Source organism: Cygnus olor, chromosome 5 (assembly GCF_009769625.2).
Source record: "Cygnus olor isolate bCygOlo1 chromosome 5, bCygOlo1.pri.v2, whole genome shotgun sequence".
Taxonomy (NCBI): Eukaryota; Metazoa; Chordata; class Aves; order Anseriformes; family Anatidae; genus Cygnus; species Cygnus olor.
This window is the reverse complement of record NC_049173.1, coordinates 53,992,596-54,014,880: the sequence shown is the minus strand read 5'-3', so window position 1 is coordinate 54,014,880 and position 22,285 is coordinate 53,992,596. Positions and strand designations below refer to the sequence as shown.

Here is a 22,285-nt window from a genome sequence, read left to right as displayed (position 1 = left end):
CTTTGGGGACAGACACCTGCAGCTGGAGGAGCGAGTCCCCCAGACCGGGCAGGACCCAAAGGGATTTGGTGCCCTTGGCAGCGCTGCATTTAACCCAGGGCTTGGATTTCGCCTGGTTCTCCTCGCGTAACACAGAGCGACTTTTTCAGCTCTCGAACCCTTATTTCTCACTACGTGCTAACGGAGGGCTGAGGAAAACAGGGCCCCGGAACACCCCCGCCTCGCCCGCGGGGCTGGGGGCCGTGTGGCGGCCAGCCTGAGGCGAGGAGCGGCCCCGCCCCGCCCCCTCCTCTCTCCTCACCTGGCGGCAGCAGCGCGCGGCCGGGCCGCGACCGTTACCCCGCGCGCGCAGCCCCGCGCGTCGTGAGGCGAGCGGCGCCGTGAGGCGAGCGGCCTCGGGCCGGGCCCGGGAGGCGCTGGGGGCCGCCCCGGGAGCCGAGCCCAGCCCAGCGGCGCGGAGCGGGGTCCGCCGGCCCCGTTTCCCTTCCGGGGGCGTCGCGGCGGGCGGAGGCCCCCAGGCGGGCCGCAGGGAAGCGCCCGCCCCCGCCGCCCGCGGCGCGGTAAGATGGCGGCCGCGGCTCAGGCGCTGAGCGGCTGCGGGCTGCTGCTGGCCGCCGCCGCCCTGGCGTTGCTGGCCGTCGCCATCGGCACCGACTCCTGGTACGAGACGGACGCGCGGCGGCACCGCGAGCGCTGCCGCGGCTTCGGCCACAAGCGCAGCGACCCGCCCGGCTCCATGTCGGCGCCCAGCTCGCACCTGCCGCTCCGCGCCCGGCCCCCGCGGGCCCTGCTGCCCGGGCGTCCCCCGGCCCCCGCCCCGGCCGCCGCCGCCGCCGCCGCCGCGCTGGACTCGCACTGCGGCCGCCGCTTCAACTCCACCGTGTCGGGGCTCTGGAGGCGCTGCCACCGCGCGGGCTACGAGCCGGACAGCGAGGAGCTCATACGGAAAGGTGAGGGGAGAGGGGGCGGCCCCGGGCCCGCTGCTGTCCGTGGTGCTGAGCGCGGCTGCCGCGGTGCGGAGGGCCCGGCGGCAGGGCACGCGACGCCCCTGCGTGTCCCTGACCCGCTCCCGGGGTCCCGTTTCCCCATCCCTGGCTGCCTCGGATGCCGCAGCGCCGGGTGGGACCCGGTCCTGCGAGAGCCCCTTCCGTGGCCTGGCACTCGGGCAGGGTTCTGGCCCTGGCACCTCGCTGCCGAGCGCAGAGAAACGTGCGGTGTTGTGTGTAGCTCTGTCGTGTGTAGCAAGGAGATGGGGACCTGTTGTTCCTGCTCTAGCGTGGGGGGCTTCACACTGCTGCAGTGGATGGCCAGACCTTCACGGTGACTGATGTGTGTCTGGCTGTGTCTCCGAGGGCTCCAAGTGTGACAGGAGAGAAAGCTGTGGATCTGATGCCATCGTGGCGCAGTACAAAGCCCAGTAGTTTGTGGAGTATGGATAAAATTCCTGGATTGGGTAGCACAAATAATGTAGCGGGCTGACCCACCAAGTCAAAATAAATGGCATATAAAACAAGCTTAGGATAAAAAATACTGTGCATGATTAATGATAAATAACAGAACTTAGTGTTCCAGAAGGTACATACTAGCACAGGGAGAGTAGGAGTTGGGAGAAGTGCTTCCATTGAGGCACAAAATGGAAATGCTATCTTAAGAAAGCAGGAGCAGTTCTTCAGTGTGGCTTCCAACTGTGACGCCAATCCCGCACAGCGGAGGATGGATAGACTGGCACTGCGAGGCTCAGCTCGTCATTGTCCGTTCTTTCCAATGCACAGCAGTGACTCTTACTTTTAGAAACTAGTGCTATGCGATTACCTTCTTCCTCTATTTAATCTCCTAGCATCCATTTTATGCATTTTCATTTTTATTTCCACGTCGATCTCATTTCACTAAAAGGCAGCTCATTAATTTCATTCTGTTAATTGTCCCTATGATGTAAAATGTTTATCTGTTTTTCTTCTTCACAGCAAACCAAATGCTTTCAGCTTCTACTGAGATTAGCAAAGGGTGGGGGAAGGGATGGGAATACTACTTTGGCCCTCAATACTTCTGTTTTTGAGGGATTTTGCCAACACTACTGCTATCGGGTGTAGAGGCCAGAGTCCATGTTCTGCGTGCATGAGGGTGTTACAGGGCGGTCAGTGATCTTCCTTAGGGCCCGATGTGTTAAATTGGAGGGAGTCCGAATACAAAAGGTTTTCCTTCTACTTTCTTTTTTCCTTCAGCTGTTCTAATAAAGGACATTGCCTTTCCCTGCAAACCTTGCTCCCCTTGTATTCTCTGCCTACGTTGCTGCTGTACAGATTTAGGTATCATCTTATAGAGGGAAAATTATTAATAATAGTTCTTGTACAGTCAGGTCTTTAAATAGATATGACTCTCATCTTATCCCCTCCCCTGACCTGCTTTTCTAGCAGCCTTTTCTTGTTCTCACTGTGTCTATCTTTTTTCTGACAGCTATGATTAAGCAGCCTTTTCCAGCCGATGGTCAGGTGTGGCTGTTGCTGTGCTGTTCTTTCAAGAACGCTACTAGATGCCTTCCAAAGAGAAGCAAACGGGCTTTTTTTCCTAATGTGAGCTGAAGCTCACTACTGTGCTCCTCTGAGTGTCCTACTTTCTCTTCAATTAGCAGTAAGTTTTCAGCTATCTCTTTGGTGATGCGTGATACCTTCTTCTGTTCTCGATAGTCCCGATAGTAGAGATTTTTATAGGCTTTAGTGACAGAGGAGTAATTTTTGTGCAAGTCCAGTGGTATTTTGATTAAGGTTTCTATTCTTCATTTTCTAGCACCTCTGGAGTAAGGTTTATTTTCTTTCTGGGTTTCTCTTGGGTGCTGAATAAATTACTTAAATCCATAAGTGTCCTTTTCTGTTTAGATAATCCCATAGATTTCTAGTCTAGTCCTTATCTATTGCTATTAATGCAAATTAAGTTATGTGGAAACTTCAATACTTGAGCATTTTAGCTGGTGATGCATATACATGGATATGTTTACATATGTAATATATATATTTGCTTTATACGCTTAAAAGGAAAAGGCAGGAGTCAAAAAACAGAGCAAAACCAAGAGTTGGGAAAAGTTTAAGTGTAAGATGGAAATAATGTGTGGGTGTTTCCTTAAAAAGCAAAATTGCTATTTTGGATCTGTGGAAAAATAGCCAGTTTTACTTTAAAAATACCATTAAGAAGGTTAAAAAAATGGACAAACAAAAAGGGGAAAATGGAGATTAGCAATTAGTACAAGATAGTAGCCAAAGAACTGAACCACATGGTGGGTAAACTGAGAGGGTCTATGTGCGTAGGGGGAGTCTCTGTGAGTATGAGAACTTGAGCAGTGTGCCTCATCGAATAATGCCTGGGCTAAGTGGATTCCACACTGGAGACTGCAACAAAATCATTTTGCATGGAGAACTCGTGGCGAGGTCCTGCAGGGACTTATTATACACTATTTAGTGGTCTTGTCTATTAATACGAGAAACATATTGTTTGCAAAGTGGTGACTGTAGAAAATGATTAATTAGGAAAGATCAGTTCCAACAGGCTGCTTTGGATAACATGGTGGGTTCCTTTGAACAACATGCATTTGTACACGAGTAAGTTGAAAGAATGAAAACCAAAAAAAGATTCATCACTGTTCATAAACTGTTCTTTTTATTGCTTTTCAAGCTTGTTCTGAAAAGACTCAGGGACGGGATTGGTGGGTCTCGCACGTGCTGGGTAGAAATGACTTGTTAGTACCATGACCTAGCTGAGAAGGTGAGAACCAGCGGATGCTTAAGCAGGGGAACACTGAGTTTGTGGCAGGAGGGAGGCCCTTAAAAGAAAACTGCTCTGTCCCAGTGTCTGTATTCCCAGTGCTTTCCAGCTGATGAGAAAATGGGAGAGTTACAGGAGTGACTGTGAGCTCCACAGAGCTTGTGTTAGAGCAGGATATTTAGTGAACTCAAGCTGTTTGGTCGTGGCTATTGGTAAGTACGATCTATTAGTAACTATGGTTGTTAAGAGCTATATTTTTTAAAAAGAAGGTTGATTTACCAGATCTAGAGGACTTTGGGCAGCGGTGTGGGCAAAGTGATCCCAGAGCTGTGAGGTTCTCTGCAGTCGTGGGGAAAAATGGCCGGAATAGGCCAGGGGGCTGCAGAGGCCGCTTGGTGCTGGGACAGGAGAGAGGGGAGGGCCAGAGCTGGTGCTGGGAGCTCAGCAGTAGCTGCCCCTAGCCTCACCCATGGTGAGGAGAGGGCCCTCCATCTCCTCCTCGTAGCACTGGCACACACATTTCAAAGGCAGAGAGAGCTGGAGACTAAACTGAAAAAAAATCAGGGCGCGCAGAGCCCAGGACTACAAACTGAACGTGCCCGGATGTGTGGGCCCGGATCTCCCTTTCCAGGCATCTGGTAGCCAAGGGACAAGGGGCCTGTGCTCTGCCTCGGTATCTGGGGTCCAGAAATTCTTCATAGCCAACATCCTCCAGTCTTGCCCAGCCTCAGTGCTCAGCTGGGGAAAAAGAATGCATCCAGGGACACAGAGGTGTGGTGCCCCAAGGGCAGTGAGAGGTCACAGGAGGGAAACCTGTCTGCAGCTGCAGCCCTGAGGGAAAAGGATGTGAGGACAAGGTGTGAGAAACAGCGCTGGTGTGGGAGGCTACAGTCGTGTGGGTTCGCCATGAATGTGTCAATGTGACACTGCCAGATGCACTTCGCTGCTTCTCATGTTTATTTTTAATCAAGAAAATTGCACATGCAGTGCAACTTTCATAATGTTCTTTTAATGCCCCTAAGAACTGCTAGGATCAGGCTGCCCGCGTAACCTTTTACTTGTACATACACATGATAATCGAATCTCTCAAGCGCATGTCCCCTTCTGTCCTGCATTCTCAAATTATTTGTGTGCCAAAACCAACAGTACTCCCTTAATTTTTGTCCTCCTTGTTCACCACACTACTCCGTTCTATTCAAGCCTTTGCCTGAAGGCAAACTTTTTAATTTTGGCAGGCTTTTTTATGCTGCTTTTCTGAGTCTGTTACAAACAAAAGCAAAATGACTTTGCTGGCAGGTTTCTGAAATGGAGGACGGGATGCACTCCCTGTTTTATAGCCTATGATTTAAGCTGTATAAGGACTTAAGACAAAGGACTAATTAGGGTACCTTTGGGATGCATTTGATTTTGTAGTTACTTTGTGTTTTTTTTTTTTCGTGAGCACTTAGAGAACAAGGTGTTACACTGCTAAATGCAGCCCCATGAAGTACCTGTGTATATTTGAGTGTGTGGTTTCTCTGCTAATCAGATTTAGACCTGATCAGACTGGACGCATGAACTTGTCACTGCAGGTGCAAAATCTGGCTACTGAGGCTTGCCTTGGTGCATGCAATAATTTTGTGGGAGAAAGTGGGTCACATTCAGCTGTGAGATCACCCTCACCACTTACCTGATCCTCTTGACTCTTGCCTACGTATTTCAGCTTTTTTATCACATGGAAAAGGGACCTACAGTGAGCGGCCAGCCTTGTTTTGCTTGCGGCTCACACCAGAGCAGGTCCATCCCACACTCAGAAGAGTGGGGATCTTAGAGGAAGAATGGCTTATGGTGGCGTAATCAGAGGCTGTCACCAGGCCTGTGGATTAGGGGTCAGAGCTGAGCTTAGTGGGCACCATAAGCCCTGGAATTCTCCATCTCCTGCGCTCTTCACTTTGCAACCGTGCTGTTTTAACACAGGCTTATGTGCTGCCTACATAAAGTCAGCACTTTGAATTCTGGAGAAGAACGGATTAGGAGGAGGAAAGTTTCTAAACCAGAAGCAGAATGAACTGCTATTTGAAAATGTCTGAACAACCAGATTTGTATAAGAAGGTGGAGAGGTTTTACTTTATTCTATACGTAAACTGTTGTAGCAATGCAGAGCAAAGACGTTCTCAGGCAGCCCTACAGACCCGTCCCAAAACACCTGCCAGGCGGGCGCCTTGCTCAGCAGGGAGAGGCACATGGCGGCAGGTCGGGCAGCTGCCCCGTGGCTCGGGAGGCAGCGCAGTGGGGAGCGCAGCCGAGGACGGGAGCCCGCTTACAGCGCTTTGTTGCTTTTTGTGGAAGTCTAGTTTGGGGCTTTTCCCTCTTTGGGGCATGTGCTTTGCATGTCTGTTTGCTCCACTTCAGTAAGAAATGTCACTATTTTATTAACATGAGGAACTTCAGATCACCTCCCCCTCCCTGGCGTGGTCGCTGGAGTTGGCTGGGTCTTGTGTGCACTCCTCCCGGCCTTGTGAAGTGGGGACTTCCTCCTTGCAGGAACCCGTCAGCGCTGGCCCAGGGAGTGCTGTTAGAGAACAAAATAAGGCATCCCATTGCTACAGGAGCAGCTCAAAGCTCATTTCTTCTCCTGGGTTTTCTTTCATCTTTTGCGAAGCTGGTCACTGGGTCTGCAGCTCTCTGCTAGTGTTCACCAGCTTAATTAGCTCACTGGCCAGCTGATTGTTTTCCAGTGGTTCTTCTGCCCCAGCATTCATGTACCAGTAATGACCCTGTAAACATTGTTTCAGGGGAACTTTTTGTGCTATTTAGCTCTGTTACCTTTCTGACTGGTCTCTCCCTCCCCCCCATCCCCGTTTATTTCCTCTCCTCCCTTTTTTCCAAACTAAAAATTCCCTTCAAGAAGAGCATGTATGTAGGTTCACGTTTGCATCAGGGATACACTTTACTTTAAGCTGTAGTGGAAACCAGCCTGCAGGGGTACTATTGTCCATCAAAAATAAAGCAAAGAGCAAATGACTACTGGAATAAATTTAAACTTTTCTCCCTTTCAATTCACTTTTTAGCATTCATTCAAAATTTTCAAAAAGTGATTGAAATCTGTACTCTTAAGAAACAAACCAGTCCTGTTGGTATTCTGACATGTTCTCGTCTCCTCAGCCATCCTAAAGAGGTTGTACCAGTTCCTCTAGGGGTCTTCTGGATCCATTTTTGGTGACTGTCATTGCTGTTTACCTTCAGGCTTTTCCTCCTGCAGCCTGCCTGGGTTAGCAGGGTTCCTCCTTAGCCAGTGTTTCCTTACAGCAAGGCTCCCTCCACTCCTAATCCCAAAGTCCTGAAGTATACGGTTCTTTTTTGATATTTGCTCTGGTACTGAACTAAGACTTCCCTTGTGTAAGCTCTGCTGGGCCAGCCAACTCAGCAGCAAGTGCAAGGCACGGGGATTTTCCTGTGTTTCACACTGGTGTTCCCTTACAGGAGTTATTCAGCGCTGCACTGCTGTGAAGTACCACTACACCTCCAGCTCTCTGCCTCGCAACTTACCCATCAACATCACCAACACCATCCGGCAGGACGAGTGGCACGCTCTCCGTGAGTAACCCAAAGCGATGCATATGACTGTTTGGATTACTTAATGCTTTAATGTAATGCCAAGTGAGGGCTTCAAATCAGAGACCCTTCACAGGTCTTTAAGTATAAATACCTATTTATTAGTGAGTATGGGAAAGCAGCTGGCAGTGTAAGTGGAAGGGGACATAAGATTTGGAGGGGCTTATACAAGGGCAATGGGAACACAGTGTGCTGCAAGGTATAACTCTATTCTGGATCTGGGGATGGACAGTTTCTAGCTGGCTTGCAGCAAAGGTGCTGTGTCACCATCTAGTCTGTGCAGAGCTCGGTGCATTTTCTGTGTGCATGCTAGCGACCTGGTGGAGCTCCCTGGCAACCAGCTCTTTTAGGGAACATCTCCGTTTGTCCTGTCGTTGGCTGCCAGCCCACAAGCTGCCTCGTGCCTCAGTCCTTCCTTCCCACGCAGCTGACTGACCTGTAGCCTGTTGCTGACAATGATTTAATCAGGCTCTTCTGCTCCTGCTTCTCCCATACTTGTTTGGTCCTATTGCCTCACATAATGCTTCATAGCCGCAGCCACGTGAGCCACAGTGCTGAGGAAATCCAGCTACAGACTGAACCCCGAGGAGGCAAGACCACTGCTTGTGTTGTGGATGATGAGGTGCTGTTCATATCATGGTTGTCTAAGCATTTTATTTTTGGTGTTTGTTACTGTAGTTGTTCCCTTCATACTGTATTGATATTCTGTCTGCTTGTCTTCCCACTATTCCTGACTTCACCTCAGGGTGCCTGCCTTCCTGTGCTACTCCTTTACTTCTCTTCAGCGTCCCCTTCCTTCTTTGGTTTCTGTTTTCAGCACTCGCAAAGAAACGCACGCACACAAGCCTTTGCGGTACTGACATTTACAAACCATCGCAGAATTCATGATGTGCCCCTTCTGGCCAATGCTGAGGAGCGTTTGGCCAGTATTGCTCTTGGTCAGCGAAAGAGTGCTCTCTAGTTGTAGTGCCCAGCAGAAGGGAGGCTAACAGGCTGGGTGCCGATAGATAATTTGCACATTGCACTGAAACTTTCGCAAGGAAGCTACAGGAGGAGGAGCATATGGGTGCAAGTACAAGCTTTAGCGACAGCAAGTTTAAATCTATCCAGCCTCTTCTCCCTGCCATCGTGTCTGGGTGACGTCACCTTCATTTCTTCTTTCTGGCTTTTCTGCTTTCTCTCCTCAGATCTGCGGAGGATGACAGCTGGCTTCATCGGCATGGCAGTCTCCATCATCCTGTTCGGGTGGATCATTGGCGTGCTGGGCTGCTGCAAACAGCAGGAGCTGATGCAGTACGTGGCTGGGCTGCTCTTCCTGATGGGAGGTGAGAGCCGTTCGTATGTGTTCTGTTCCTGCTGCCACCAGTCAGCACAGCTGGCTGGGGAGGTGCTCTTAAAGTCAAGTCAGCCCCGCAGCAAACCCAAAGCAATTCGTTAGTGCAGCAAGCCATGGGCACAGCACAGGGCTGCCACCTCTGGCACCAGGCAGGACCTGTGCTTGCAGGTGCCTGGGTGGGTAGCCCTGGCTGTGCGGCACACAAGCCTCCTGCTCTGGAGCGTGGTGTGTAGCCATAGGGACTGTGAGCACAGGCCTCTTGCCTGCCCTGACTGCGTGCAGCCTGCTGCTCCTGTCAGGCAGCTCAGCTCATCATTTTCTCTAGGGAATCTTAAAGAAAATAATCAACGTACAGCACCTTTCTGCTGATCAAAGATGCTCACGTTTCCGCCCTCAAAAACTAGGCCAGTGTTTCTTTAGTTGCAAGGGGCATATTAGCAACAAATGCACCAAATGGTGAGCTACAGAGATGCTGCAAGGCTGACGCTTAAAAATAGAAGCAATAAACTGGAAACTTTTAAGTAGAGGCATGTTTTTTTCTTAATGGAAAGGCAGAGGTGCTACCATTCAGCTGCTTGGTGTGAGTTGATTAGCTCAATTAATGTAGATGTGATTGTGCTAAATTCCACCCTGCCTCAATTGTATCTGTTTTTTGAAGCTACAGCTAATCTTTGAGTTGTGAGCCCTGACCTAAAAGGATAGAGGACCTAAAAGGATTAGATAGTTAAATTGGGAGGGGAATGTGTCACAATTTTTCCTGAAGCATTTCACTTTGATTTTATAGTCAATGTTTTCCCAGCGAACAATGACTGTTGCTACCTGCATACTCATCCCTGCTTCAGGGACTTGCACTGGACTGACTCATGCTAAAAATGTTCTTTGGCTTTTTTTTTTTTTTTTTTTTTTAGCTAAGAGAATATTGGTTATTTGGGAAGTAAGGTATCTTATAATGCTATATATTTTGTAATTCTTCTTTCTCTGTTTTTAAGAAGTGACTGGCAGGAGAAAAAGTGTAATGCCTGTTTTTAAAAAACTTACGCCTTTGAAAATACCTAGTGGAAAAAGACAACAAACAGCATAATTAACCTGAGAGCACTGTAGAACCCTCTTGCTTTTCTCCCGCAGGTACGTGTTGTATCATCTCACTCTGCACATGCGTAGCCGGGATCAATTTTGAGTTATCTCGCTATCCTCGCTACGTCTATGGGCTGCCAGAGGACATCAGTCATGGCTATGGCTGGTCCATGTTCTGTGCCTGGGGAGGCCTGGGCCTCACCCTGCTGGCTGGGTTCCTCTGCACACTGGCCCCGTCACTCAACACTTCACGGGCATCTGTACAAAAACCCAGACAAGAAAACGGGGCCGTGTGACCTCGGAGGGCATGAGGAGAGACTCTGGGATGCGCAGCCTGGGCAGAGCTGTGGGTTAACACCGGAAGAGGTGGCACATCAGCGCATGGGGAGCAGTGCCATAGCGGTGGGTAGTACCAGCCTGTGGGATGCTGCTACAGACGCGTCGTGGACACAGACATTGCAAGTAACTCCAGGTTTGAATTATTGCTGATTTGCTCATTGATGGTTTAAAGGGGGACAGTTCTTTTGTTTTGTTTTTCTTCTGTTTACAAGGGATTAAGTCCAAGGCTGTGTCTTCTTTTGTGCTGTTTTTTGAACTGTACCTCCATGGTCCTGTTATTGTCCAGTTGTAAGGGATGTTTACGCACCAACTCTATTGCTGCAGGTCTGTGTAATTCAGACCCAAATTAGGGAAGGAGCTATGTGAGGTTGGCTTGAACACTTTTGCAACAAACTTGTCTAGTGTTGGCTCAGGCCATCATTTCCCAAAAGAACCTTGATCTAAGCCGAGGTTTAGGCCAAAGAATTAGCCCATCATTAGTATTAATTCATCCAAAGCAGAAATCTGTGCTATTCTATGCTGTAGTATCAGCTATTTACTCACCACTAAAGCTGTTTCCAAAAGGAGCCTGCTGTAAATGAACAGCAAGCCTCTGAAAATTTCTTACTGGCTTTAGGCGAGGAGGGGAAGGTTTTCCTCAGCTTCTTACACAGGTAAGGTTACTCATTTGGCTAACATCCCCTTGCTTAATGGGGAGGTGTATGCAACATGCAGCTTGTAACTATTCCGCTAGAGGCCAGGGTACATTTCTGAAAGTAAATTGTAGTTTGAGCTGCTGGGATCAACTTTCACACCACCCAAATAACTTGTGGGTGCAACTCCTGTTCTGTGAAAGGAGATGAGTAATTTTCCCCGAGCTCGAATAGCAGTACTGCTGAAATAGCAGAATGTACAGCCCCCTCCAATATTCACGTCCAAAGGAACTGCAGTGTATTTTCCTCAGGAACACGTGGCTTCTGCTCACTTCACCACCCACCCACCCCTTTATAATGTCAAATGCCCCCTGAGCACAGCACAGCAAGAACATGCATGCTCCACTGGAACAAGCTCCCTCCAAAATGGACCTTGGAACCAGTGCAAGTACTAGGGCTAACTCAGGAACATCAGCCAAAGTACTTTGGGGTGCATTTTTCTTTCATTCACCTATTCTTTCTTCCCTTACGTCCCTGCCCCACTACCAAGTGTCCAAAAACTGCACAGATAAAGATGAGATGGCCAGCATTTGGAGATGTTTACATTGTATTTCAAATACAATACAGTGGCATGTAAGATACTTAATGCTAAAGTCAGTGTATTTATGAAAAGTGTAATTTTTAAATGGAAGTTTTAATTCTCAACTGGCATTAAAAGTACTGAAAGACTTGCTCAGTGGATGTAATTGTGAATTCTTTGCTACTAATTACCAGACTGACTCACCAGAAAGCTCACGTACGTATGGTGTTAAAGATTCCAGAGCTAAGTTTAAATGCTATAGTTACAACATTACTCAAGTGCGAATCCTGGTCACCTCTCCCCTGCAAAATGAGTGTTTGTTGAAAAGAATTCTAAGACCCTAACAAAGTTGTACACTCTGTTCCCTGGCTGCACAGGTAAAAAGGGGGGATGCTGTCTGAGCCGCAGATATCCAAGTACACTTACTGCAGTAAGTACAACAGTACCTGTTGGTCCTCATTCTGAAGTAGGAGAGCAGGATTTAATCCAGTCCTAGCAGGAGGAGGCTCCAAAGGCAGCACGACGGGCACCGACGACAGATGGGTCTCCCCTTCCCTTTTGTAGACGTAGAACCACTAAGCAAGGGCGACAGCCCCAACACATCACCCTTTTTAGAGGGAAAAAATGCTTTATTTTTTCCAGACAGAAAGTGGTACAGTCCAGTCTAGTCCTGTGCTCTGCCAAGGCCACAACCTTGACTGGGCAGAGATCAGGCATAGTACTGCAGATTGGCTTTTTTCTTTGCTTGAACCTCTAGAATTCCTTCCATGTAGTCCTCGTGGGTGAGCTCTGTAGCTCCACGGCGGAGGGCAATCATCCCCTGCCCAACAAGACAGTATTTAGTGATGGCACATGAGCACTACGTCAGTTCTGATGAATTACTCCACTCTAGCTTTCTCATCTCCCCCTTACCAGTGCTGGCTGCTGTAGGAGAGTACTTACCGCTTCAACGCACACAGCCTTGCACTGGGCTCCATTGAAATCGTCTGTGCAGCGTGCCAGTTCCTCATAGTTCACGTCAGGGCTGATAGGAGCAGGGGGGAAGAAGTCTGAGCACATGTCCCAAACAGAAGCAAGGGACAGAGCTTCCTTAAGACCCAAGTGAGCTCTCACAACAGTAGAGTGCCTACCACCACACCACAGCCCTGACATACCACCACCGTGAGCGGCAAACACAGCCCCAGGTCATGCCTCTTCCATACCTGACGTTCATTTTGCGTGAATGGATCTGCATAATTCTGGCTCTGGCCTCCTCATTAGGCATCGGGAACTCTATCTTGCGATCTAATCGTCCAGAGCGGAGCAAAGCTGGGTCCAAGATATCAACTCGGTTGGTTGCAGCAATCACCTAAGTAGAAGTATGGCGATCAGGCTGAGGCCTCTCTCCTCCCCAGGGATCTACCAAGCTTATTCCCTAGACATAGTTTTAATGTTGTTTGTGGTTTTTTTTCCCTGCTATAATGCCCTGGCCCCTGGAAGTGCTCTGCTAGGTACCAACCTTGACTTGTGTGTTAGGCTGGAAACCATCAAGTTGATTGAGCAGCTCCAGCATGGTCCTCTGTACCTCCCTATCACCAGCCTTCTCACTGTCAAACCTGAGGAGGAAACAAGGGGGGGAAAAAAAAATCAGCTAGAACCTGGCCACCCTGCCCCTATGCGTTTAATCACGTAAAAAGGCAGAATGACTGCAGTTCACAGCCTTGGTTAAGCTCATGTATTGCACTCAAGCACATGTACTTCAAGCCCAAGGATTGTGGCAAACACTGTATCTGTGCTTTGTTTTACCCGGTTTCTGAACAGGCCGTGCATTAAGCTCAACCTCCCTCATGTACGCTGGCAAAAGGGACTGCTAGACAGCTCCCAAGAGCTTTGCAACATGGCCTGTACCTCACCTTTTAGTTCCAATGGCATCCAGTTCGTCAATAAAGATGATGGAAGGAGCCTTTTCCTTGGCTAGAGCAAAAGCATCTCGTACCAGCTTAGCTCCGTCACCAATGAACATCTGCACAAGCTGCGGACCAGCAAGTTTCAGGAACGTAGCCTGGGAAGTGAAAGACAGTCCTATGTCTAGTTTCTCAGTAGTGCCAGTTCTGAGTACTACAAAACCTCTTAATTAAAACAAGCAAGTAAGCAAACAAAAAAAAAGTCCCAGCCCTCCCAAGTAACACCAGTTTGTAGATACAATCCCTTTCCCCTTGGAGGTGTCCTTACTCTTCTTCAGCTACTATTCTACAGCAGCGTAAGTTTTCCAAGGCTCATTTTACCTTGGTCTGGGCAGCACACGCTCGAGCTAAAAGTGTCTTCCCGGTTCCTGGAGGCCCGTACATAAGGACACCTTTGGGAGGCTGGATACCCAAGTTTTCAAATTTCTCCTTATGATTCATTGGCAGGACAATGGCCTCCACAAGCTGCAGCAAAAGAAAAGTATTAAGACATAAAACCGAATGCCACAAATCCAGGCTGCCGGTTTCGAGAAGTTCAAAGACTGCTGTCCTTGGTCACGCTGGTATCACCTCTTGGATTTGTTTATCAAGTCCCCCGATGTCACTGTACTGCTCTGTGGGCCTCTCATCCACCTCCATGGCTTTTACCCGGGAATCATACTCAGTGGGTAGAGTCTCCAAGATCAAGTACGAGTCCTTGTTCACACCCTGCAAACACAAGCTCTTTGCTTTTAACAGGCCCTTCAGATAGCAATTAATGACCACACACTCCGAGATGATCCTCTACGCACCAAGGATGCAGGGATAACAAGCTTAACACCATCAAATCATGACAGCTTGGCATGGTGGACAACATCGCAGCAAATTTGGCATGTTTTAAAAGGAAGAGGCCCAATTTACTTATGGTACAAATGATTGTTAATAGAAAGCTTACTAGGGTGATATATAAATTTTGGGCACTTAGTTAGCTGTATAAGTAACCCCCAACGCTACTTTTCTATACTACAAATATTACTAAACCCATAATCTTCATTTTTATTAAAATTTTAGTATAGAAACGGTCTCAAAATAATCTAGACAGACTGTCTCCTTTCTAGAGGACAAGATACTTGGGATTTTCTGAAATTCCTAACAGTCACAACATCACTCACCACTAGGTCTCCAGGCTTCAACTTCTCAGCATCGACCAAGCCAATAACAGGCAGGAAATATGTCTATAGGAAAGGGATCAAAGTAAGCAAAACCAGCTGTACTACGGTAAGACTCTTTTCAGCACTTGTACAATCACAGAACCATAGGATATACCAAGTTGGAAAGGACCCCCCCCAAAGATCATCGAGTCCAACTCCTAGCTCCACACAGCAGCACCCAAAAATCAAACCATGTGTCTGATAGCATTGTCTAACCACTTGAACTCTGGCAGGCTCAGTGACTTAACCACTGCCCTGGGGAGCCCATCCCAGTGCCTGACCACCTCTGGGTGCAGAACTTTTCCCTAACTCCCAGCCTGACCCTCCCCTGTCCCAGCTCCATGCCGTTCCCTCGGGTCCTGTCGCTGTCCCCAGAGAGCAGAGCTCCGCGCTTGCCTCTCCGCTCCCCTCATGAGGGAGCTGCAGGCCGCCATGAGGCCTCCCCTCAGCCTGCTCTGCTCTGGGCTGGACAATCCAAGTGACCTCAGCCACTCCTCACACAGCTTGCCTTTCAGACCCTTCACCACTTTGTAGCCCTCCTTCGGATGCTCTCTCACAGTTTTATGTCCTCCTTACACTGTGGTGCCCTAACCTGCACAGTACTCGAGGTGAGGCTGCACCAGCACAGAGCAGAGTGGGACAATCCCTTCCCTCAACCAGCTAGCTGTACTGTGCCTGATGCACCCCAGGGTGCGGTTGTCCCTTTTGGCTGCCAGGACACGCTGGTGACTCATTTAATTTGCCATTGACCAGAACCCCCAGATCCCTTTCCAGAGGGCGGCTGCCCAGCCTCTCAGTACATATATCCAGGATTACCCCGTCCCAGGTACAGAATCCAGAACTTGCTGTGTTAAATTTCACACAGTTGACAATTGCTCAGCACTAATTTGTCAAAATCTCTCTGCAAGGCCTCTCTACCTTCGAGGGAGTCAGCAGCTCCTCCTGATTTAATATTACCACACACTTACTTAGTATGCATTCAAATCCTGCATCCAGATCATTTATGAAAACATTGAAGAGAACTGGCCCTAAATGGAGCTTTGGGGAACCCCACTAGTGACTGGCCACCAGCCCGATGTAACCCCATTTACCAGAACCCTTTGAGCCTGACCCGTCAGCCAGTTGTTCACCCATTGCATTAGGTACTTGTCTAGCTGTGTGCTGAGCATTTTGTCCAGAAGGATACTGTGAGACACAGTATTGAAAACTTTGCTGAAATCAAAATATAAAATCACATCTACTAGGTTCACGTGGTCAACTAGATGGGTAGGTAACCTTACTGTAAAAGAACGCTAAGTTAGTTAAGCAGGACTTTGCCCTCGTGAACCTGTGTTGGTTATGACAAATGACTGCAGTTTTTCAGTAACTCCCAGAGTAATCTTCTCCATAATTTTACCAGGCACTGAAGTCAGACTGATGGGCCTGTAATTACCAGGGTCTTACTTCTTACCCTTCTTGAAAACTGGGGCAAATTCAGCCAGCTTCTTGGCTGGCTCAGACCTCCCCAGATTCCCAAGACTGTTGAAAAATAACTGAGAGAGGTCTTATGATGACATCAGCCAGCTCTCTGAGTACCCTGTGATGAATTCCATCTGACCCATAGACTTAGGTGCACTCATCTGGAGCAGCAAATCCCAAACAAGTGCAGGGTTGGCTGGAAGTTTATCATTTCCCCAGCCATGGTCCTCCAGCTCAGGGCTCCAGGGGTACCAGGGCCCGTGATCAGTGATAAAGACAGAGGCAAAGAAGGCGTTAAACATCTCTGCTGTATTTACATCCCTACTGGTGAGGCGACCAACCTCATCAAGTAACAGACTGATGTTATTCCTAGTCGCTCCTCGCACCTCGCTGGGCACATGGCTCTTACCTGGCGCGTAGAGGTCTTGATGACAGCACACTTGCCCTTTCTCTGGGAGTCCAGGTCAATGTTTGCTCCGTCCTCCTCCTGGTCGTTGGGGTCAACATCCAGTAGCTGAAAACCAGAGCGAGAGAATTTGTAATTTGTAACATAACCAGGCTAGCAGCATGCCCCCAGACTTAATGCTTCTAAACTACATGGAGTAGGAAAAAACTCACCGTTATCCATTAGCAGTAGAATCCTAAATGCTTTAAAGTACCCTATAAAAACTCATCTCCTCCTTTCCTCATGAAGCAGCAAACAGAAAGACACTATAAGGCCCAGAACAAAGCAGTAGCTAATGGCACTGATTTCTTTTCCCATTACAGCAGCTCACATTAAGACTTAAGCTCATTAAGTTTGAAAACACAAGTACAAAACAACACCCTTTTTCACCCTTTTTAAAAGTAGAACTGCCAACACCTTTTTTTTTCTTTCTTTTTTTTTTTTTTAAATCAGATTGGCAAAATTACAGAGTTACAAAAAGAATGTAATGTAGCATCTGGCCCTTCTCCAGGCTTTTGCAAACTTAACTAGCCTCTTGCAATGAACAAAGCAGGTACATGACGATGTGGATGTGTAAGTGGCTGAAGGAAAGAAGCTCTTGCATTCATACAACTTGGTTAGCAAGTCCCTGGATGAGCAGGGACTGCTCCGTGGTGCTTATTAGTTAAGAATAAAACTCTCTAAATGTTGTAAATTCCAATCCATTCTATTCTTTCTTTATTCTTTCATAAAAATCTTTCTGATTAGGGTCTCTTAGCTACTGTTGGTTTAACTGCAGAACTTATCTTAATGCAAAGCTGGGCATAGTTTACAGCTTTTTAATTACCAGAGCCATCACTTTTCATTCATTGCACCACAACTTTTGGAAAGCACATGCCAAATTTCACATATCCAAGTCTATGCTAAGCAAGGCGGTGCCTCTGACAGCTGTGTTATGTAGAGATGTCCAGTAGCTTAAACCTCCCTGAGAAATGACCCAGACAAGACATGGGCAAGTGATAAGTACTTCCAGGTCACAAACAAAACCAATAGAAAAACCTGAAGTCCTGATTCCAGGATCATTAGTGGTTTGAGAATATGCCATGACTCAAATTACTAATGAGCTCCCCTGCCCTCCTCCCTCCTGACATTAATTGTGCACACTTCTCACACTGCTCCAGAAAAGCACATCGCTCTCACCTCAATAACATTAGAGACAAGGTACGGCAGGGTTTTGTTCACTTTGATCTTCTCACTGTTCTCTTTGATCTTATCTTTCATGGCCTGAAGCTCATGGGTCACTCTGAGCACTTCACTCTTCATGATCTGGATTCAGCATGAAGAAGAAAGAGGTAGAAATAATGTTAGAAGTCTAAGGCAATATAAAATGTATACGTTGTTCTAGAAGTAAAACAATTCTAAAAACGTAAGTCTGAGGAGACAGCGCAGATAAAGGGAAACATAATAGAAAAAGAGAAGATGGCAAAATAGCCAAAACTGGTTAGGAGTTAGAGCTATGCAGTCCATTCTGGTCTCTAATCAATACCCCTTAGTTATTTGCTCCCAATGTCACTTGATACATTTGGCCCAATCAACACATCAGCTCACAGGGTTGCAATATGGCCTAGATAAGGTAACTGTTATTTATTATTATTATTATTTGTTTTATATATATATATATATATATACACACGTACATACAGATACACAGGTAAATAAATAGAGACACACGTGCACATCTATATCCATCCATTTAAAAGTTACTTTCTGCTGGTTTAAAGACTCATGTGTTGGAACACTGGTACAATTACAAGCAATAGCATAGGAACAAACAGCCAGGAACTCCCTAAACTTAAAAGTATCACAATAAAGCATCAAAACAAACAACGTATGAACAGCGAGTGGCAGAATTAGGGCTCGCATCTACTGAGAGTAGCGGGATTAGCAGCACCTTTGCAGTGAGATGCACTGCTGCTGCTCCCAGTGGAACAAAGAAATGCAGGTGCCATTTTTACAAAGCCATTACGTTCTACAAGACCACACGAGAAACAAACTTATCACTTGCTTCTGTAGGGAAAAAAACTCCTTGTTCTCCTTAAAAGCAAAACATTCAACACTAGGGTAATATCCGTGACTTACTTCCCACAAGGAAGATAGCCAGGTCCTCATCGGGCTCATCAGACAACTCAGGCTGAGAGGAACCTCTGGGGGCCTCTGCCCCGACCTCCTGCTCAGAGCAGGGCCAGCTGTGTGCTCCTGCCAGGTAGCTCTGGACTGAGCCCAACTGAATCTTGAAAAATTCCAAGGATAAGGCTACACAATGGGGGCTGCAACTTCACTGGACAGCCTGTTCCACTGCCTGACTGCCCTCCCAGTGAAAAGGTCATCCTCATACCCCTGCGGAACCTCTTTCAATTTATGAGCTGTTTTTTCAGTTCGTGACCCGTAGCTTATGCCTTGAAGTAACCTAGAATCATAGAATATCCCACGCTGGAAGGGACCCATAAGGATCATCGAGTCCAACTCCTGGCACCACACAGGTCTATCCAAAAATTCAGACCATGTGACTAAGAGAACAGTCCAAACGCTTCTTAAACTCCAACAGGCTTGGTGCAGTAACTACTTCCCTGGGGAGCCTGTTCCAGTGCGTGACAACCCTCTCTGTGAAGAACCTCTTCCTGATGTCCAGCCTGAACCTCCCCTGCCTCAGCTTAACACCGTTCCTGCAGGTCCTATCCCTGGTGATTAAGGAGAATAGATCAGCGCCTGCCCCTCCACACCCCCTCGTGAGGAAGCTGCAGACCATGATGAGGTTCCCCCCTCAGCCTCCTCTTCTCCAGGCTGAACAGGCCCAGTGACCTCAGCTGCTCCTCATACGTCTTCCCCTCTAGGCCCTTCACCATCTTCGTTGCCCTCCTCTGGACACTCTCCAACAGTTTAATGTCCTTTTTGTACTGTGGTGCCCAGAACTGCACACAGTACTCGAGGTGAGGCTGCACCAGCGCAGAGCAGAGCGGGACAATCCCTTCCCTCGACCGACTAGCAATGCCGTGCTTGATGCACCCCAGGATACGGTTGGCCCTCCTGGCTGCCAGGGCACACTGCTGGCTCATATTCAGCTTGCTGTCAACCACAACCCCCAGATCCCTCTCTGCAGGGCTGCTCTCCAGCGTCTCGTCGCCCAGTCTGTACGTATAGCCAGGGTTGCCCCGTCCCAGGTGCAGGACCCGGCACTTGCTCTTGTTAAACTTCATGTGGTTGGTGATCACCCAGCTCTCCAATCTGTCCAGATCTCTCTGCAAGGCATTTCCACCCTCAAAACAGTCAACAACTCCTTCAAGTTTAGTATCATCAGCAGATTTGCTCAAAACACCTTCTAGAATTTACTCAAACCACATTCTAGGATCTAGGCCTAGGCTTCAGTAAGATATAAAACCTTTCTATAAGAAAAAAAAAAAAAGACAACGACAAAACACACAAACCCAACGTTGGGAGCGCAATAGAGAACTTAAATTTCTTACATCTTTATTTTAATTTTAATTTTACTGTGGATTTTGCTACTAACTGGAAGGAAAAACTGCTGAAAGATTAGAATGTTCTGTAATCACCATTCAACAGTAAGCACGTTTATATCCAAGCCTAACATACCTAACACAGGTGGTGCTCAGTGCCACCTAGTGGACACCCACACGCACTTTGCTCCCTTTCCTGGTCACTGTCATGCAGTTTGAAACACAGCGTGAGCCCCGCTGACTGTAACACCAAATGGTCTCAGAACTCACTGCGCCTGAATTGGTTCACATGACCTTGTTTAATGGAAAATCCATTCTTCTCTAAAAACTTAAGTGTAACACACAATGACCCACAGGGCAGAACCATTACAGGCACTAATAAAGAAAGCATTATATAAAAATGTAAAAATTTAGGAATTTGATTCAATATAGTATTGGAAACATTCAAGGAAAATCGCATGAAGGGAGGGTGCCAATAAATATTTCTGCCACCATGACAATGATGCTCTTAATACAAAATGGAGGCTGCTTATACTGCGCACTCTATTCCGCAATTTAAAAACAAGACACAAATTTATCTTTGGTGTTTTAAGTTAAGAAGTCAGAAACACTTGCAGAGCCTGAAGCAGTAGGATAAAGTTGCCCTGTAGAATTTATGAAATAATTTATCTCAATATCGCTAGCCTCAAGTAGTAGGGACGAGCTGAAAGTTTTAAATGCTCTTGTACATGGGATGGGTCCCATACCACCCTATGGGGCTTGGGACAGGTCCACCCTAGGACTGGTTGTTTTTGACCTTTTTATCAGTGATCCAGATGAGGGGATGGAGCACAATCTCATCGCATTTGCAGATGACACTAAACGTGGGGGAACGGTCTGTGCATGCAAGGGCAGAGCTGCCACTCAGAGGAACCATGAGGGACTGGAGGAACAGGTGTGCAGGAACCACACAAATCCATCAAGGACAAAAGCAAAGCCCTGCACATGGGAACTGAGCGTACCCTGCGGTGATACAGACTGGGGAGCAGCTCTGCTGAAAGAGACCTGGGACAACAGGCTCAGCGTGAGCCCGCAATGTGCCATGGCAGTGAAAGTGGAAAACACCATCGTGGGCTGCAGTAACAGGAGTGCAGCCAGCAGATGGAGGAATGCAATTATCCCCCTGCACTCAACAGCTGTCCCTAGCTAGTGTCCAGTTTGGGGCCCCCCATACAGCAAAGACATTGATAACCTGGACTGAGTTCAGCATCGGGCCACCGTGAGAAGGCCCTGTGAGAAGGAACTGAGGGAACGGGGCTTGTTCTGCCAGAGGAGGGAACTGCTGGGGAAGAAATCAAGACATCAAAACCAGACAGTTTGGGGCTGAGCACAGTGGGAGGATGAACAGCAACAATGACTGAAACAAGAGGGGTGCAGCCTGCACACAAAGCCAATCTCTGCCCTCACGAGGTCTATCACACCCTGGGCCCAGGCTGTCCTGAGAGTGGTGCAACCTCTGTCCTGGGAGGCTTTCCAGATCCAACTGGATAAAGCCCCAAGCAACCTGGCGATGGCTTGTCCTGCTCTGAACAGGAGCAGGGACTTTCTGAAGGCCCTCTCAACCCGCGCAGTCCGATTACCCTATGGGACCCTGCCACAGACAAGGCTCTCCCCTTCCCGGAGCCTGGGAGCAGGATTTGTGTCCCTTCAGCTCCAGCTCCCTGCCCGGGCCGGGCGGCACGGCCCCGCCAGCCTCCCCAGGCCCTACTCTTTCCCTTGTTTTCCCCCTCAGCGGTCAGGGCCTGTTCCCCACCCCGCTCTCGCCGCCTCACTGGCGGCCCCCGCCTCAGCTCCCGCACCCGCGCCGTGACCGGCGACCACCTCAGGGCGGCCCGGCCCCGCTCCCCGCTCCCCGGCCAGGCCGCGCCGCGCTACCTTTATCTCGCTGTCGAGCAGGCGGGTGCGCTGCACGATCTCCTCCGTGGACATCTTCAGCACCTCCTCGCCGACGCCATCCTGCGGGGCACAACTGCACCGTCACCCCGGGCCTCGGGCCCCGCGCCTCGCCACCGCCCCGCGCCCCAGCCCCGGCCCCGCACCTCGGACTCGTCCCACACCGACGCCATCTTCCCCTCAGCGGGCTGTGATTCCTCGCCGCAGATTCCTCACGGCCGGTTCCTCGCGGCAGACTCCGCGCTCCCACCGCAAACAGCGAGGCGAAAATCGGCGGCGGCCCTTCGGGCTCCGTCCGGGGTCCCCGCGCCCCCTTGCCCTCCCTCAGAGCCGCCCCCCGCAGCGCGGCCGGCCGTGGCGAATCTGCGGGCGGGGCGGCGCCGTCCCAAAAGTGCTGCGTGATGGCCCCGCCGCCATCTCGGGGCGGAGCCGGCCCCGCGCTGCCCCTCCCCGGACCCGTCCCCGTCCCCGTCCCCCCGCGGGCGGCAGCGGGCGGCTGGCGGAGGTGCGGCTTTATT

The 22,285-nt window shown here is 49.0% G+C and overlaps 2 protein-coding genes across 2 annotated transcripts; one reads left to right on the top strand and one right to left on the bottom strand.

Annotated features, from left to right (window-relative positions):
* Window positions 1-560: 560 nt before the first annotated feature.
* LOC121070634 (transmembrane protein 178B-like) lies at window positions 561-11,460 on the top strand. Its single transcript, XM_040558056.1, has 4 exons — window positions 561-950; window positions 7,216-7,329; window positions 8,535-8,672; window positions 9,809-11,460. The coding sequence occupies exons 1-4, from the start codon at window positions 566-568 to the stop codon at window positions 10,051-10,053; spliced, it is 882 nt and encodes a 293-aa protein (XP_040413990.1). The 5' UTR covers window positions 561-565; the 3' UTR covers window positions 10,054-11,460.
* Window positions 11,461-11,916: 456 nt separating this feature from the next.
* Window positions 11,917-22,187, bottom strand: PSMC3 (proteasome 26S subunit, ATPase 3). The gene is made up of 12 exons (XM_040558042.1): window positions 21,914-22,187; window positions 21,750-21,830; window positions 17,524-17,649; window positions 16,309-16,413; window positions 14,403-14,465; window positions 13,822-13,959; window positions 13,573-13,716; window positions 13,201-13,349; window positions 12,807-12,903; window positions 12,511-12,656; window positions 12,251-12,332; window positions 11,917-12,128 (listed from the first exon to the last, which is right to left on the bottom strand). The coding sequence occupies exons 1-12, from the start codon at window positions 21,938-21,940 to the stop codon at window positions 12,018-12,020; spliced, it is 1,269 nt and encodes a 422-aa protein (XP_040413976.1). The 5' UTR covers window positions 21,941-22,187; the 3' UTR covers window positions 11,917-12,017.
* Between the last annotated feature and the right edge of the window lie 98 nt (window positions 22,188-22,285).

Excerpts from the sequence above, each read along its gene's own strand:
- LOC121070634 (XM_040558056.1), top strand. The coding sequence starts at position 566 with ATGGCGGCCGCGGCTCAGGCGCTGAGCGGCTGCGGGCTGCTGCTGGCC. Across the intron at positions 951-7,215 it reads CGAGGAGCTCATACGGAAAG|GAGTTATTCAGCGCTGCACT; the intron begins GTGAGGGGAGAG and ends GTTCCCTTACAG. Across the intron at positions 7,330-8,534 it reads GGACGAGTGGCACGCTCTCC|ATCTGCGGAGGATGACAGCT; the intron begins GTGAGTAACCCA and ends TTCTCTCCTCAG.
- PSMC3 (XM_040558042.1), bottom strand. The coding sequence starts at position 21,940 with ATGGCGTCGGTGTGGGACGAGTCCGAG. Across the intron at positions 17,650-21,749 it reads TGCTCGACAGCGAGATAAAG|ATCATGAAGAGTGAAGTGCT; the intron begins GTAGCGCGGCGC and ends TGCTGAATCCAG. Across the intron at positions 13,960-14,402 it reads TGAAGCCTGGAGACCTAGTG|GGTGTGAACAAGGACTCGTA; the intron begins GTGAGTGATGTT and ends TTGTGTTTGCAG.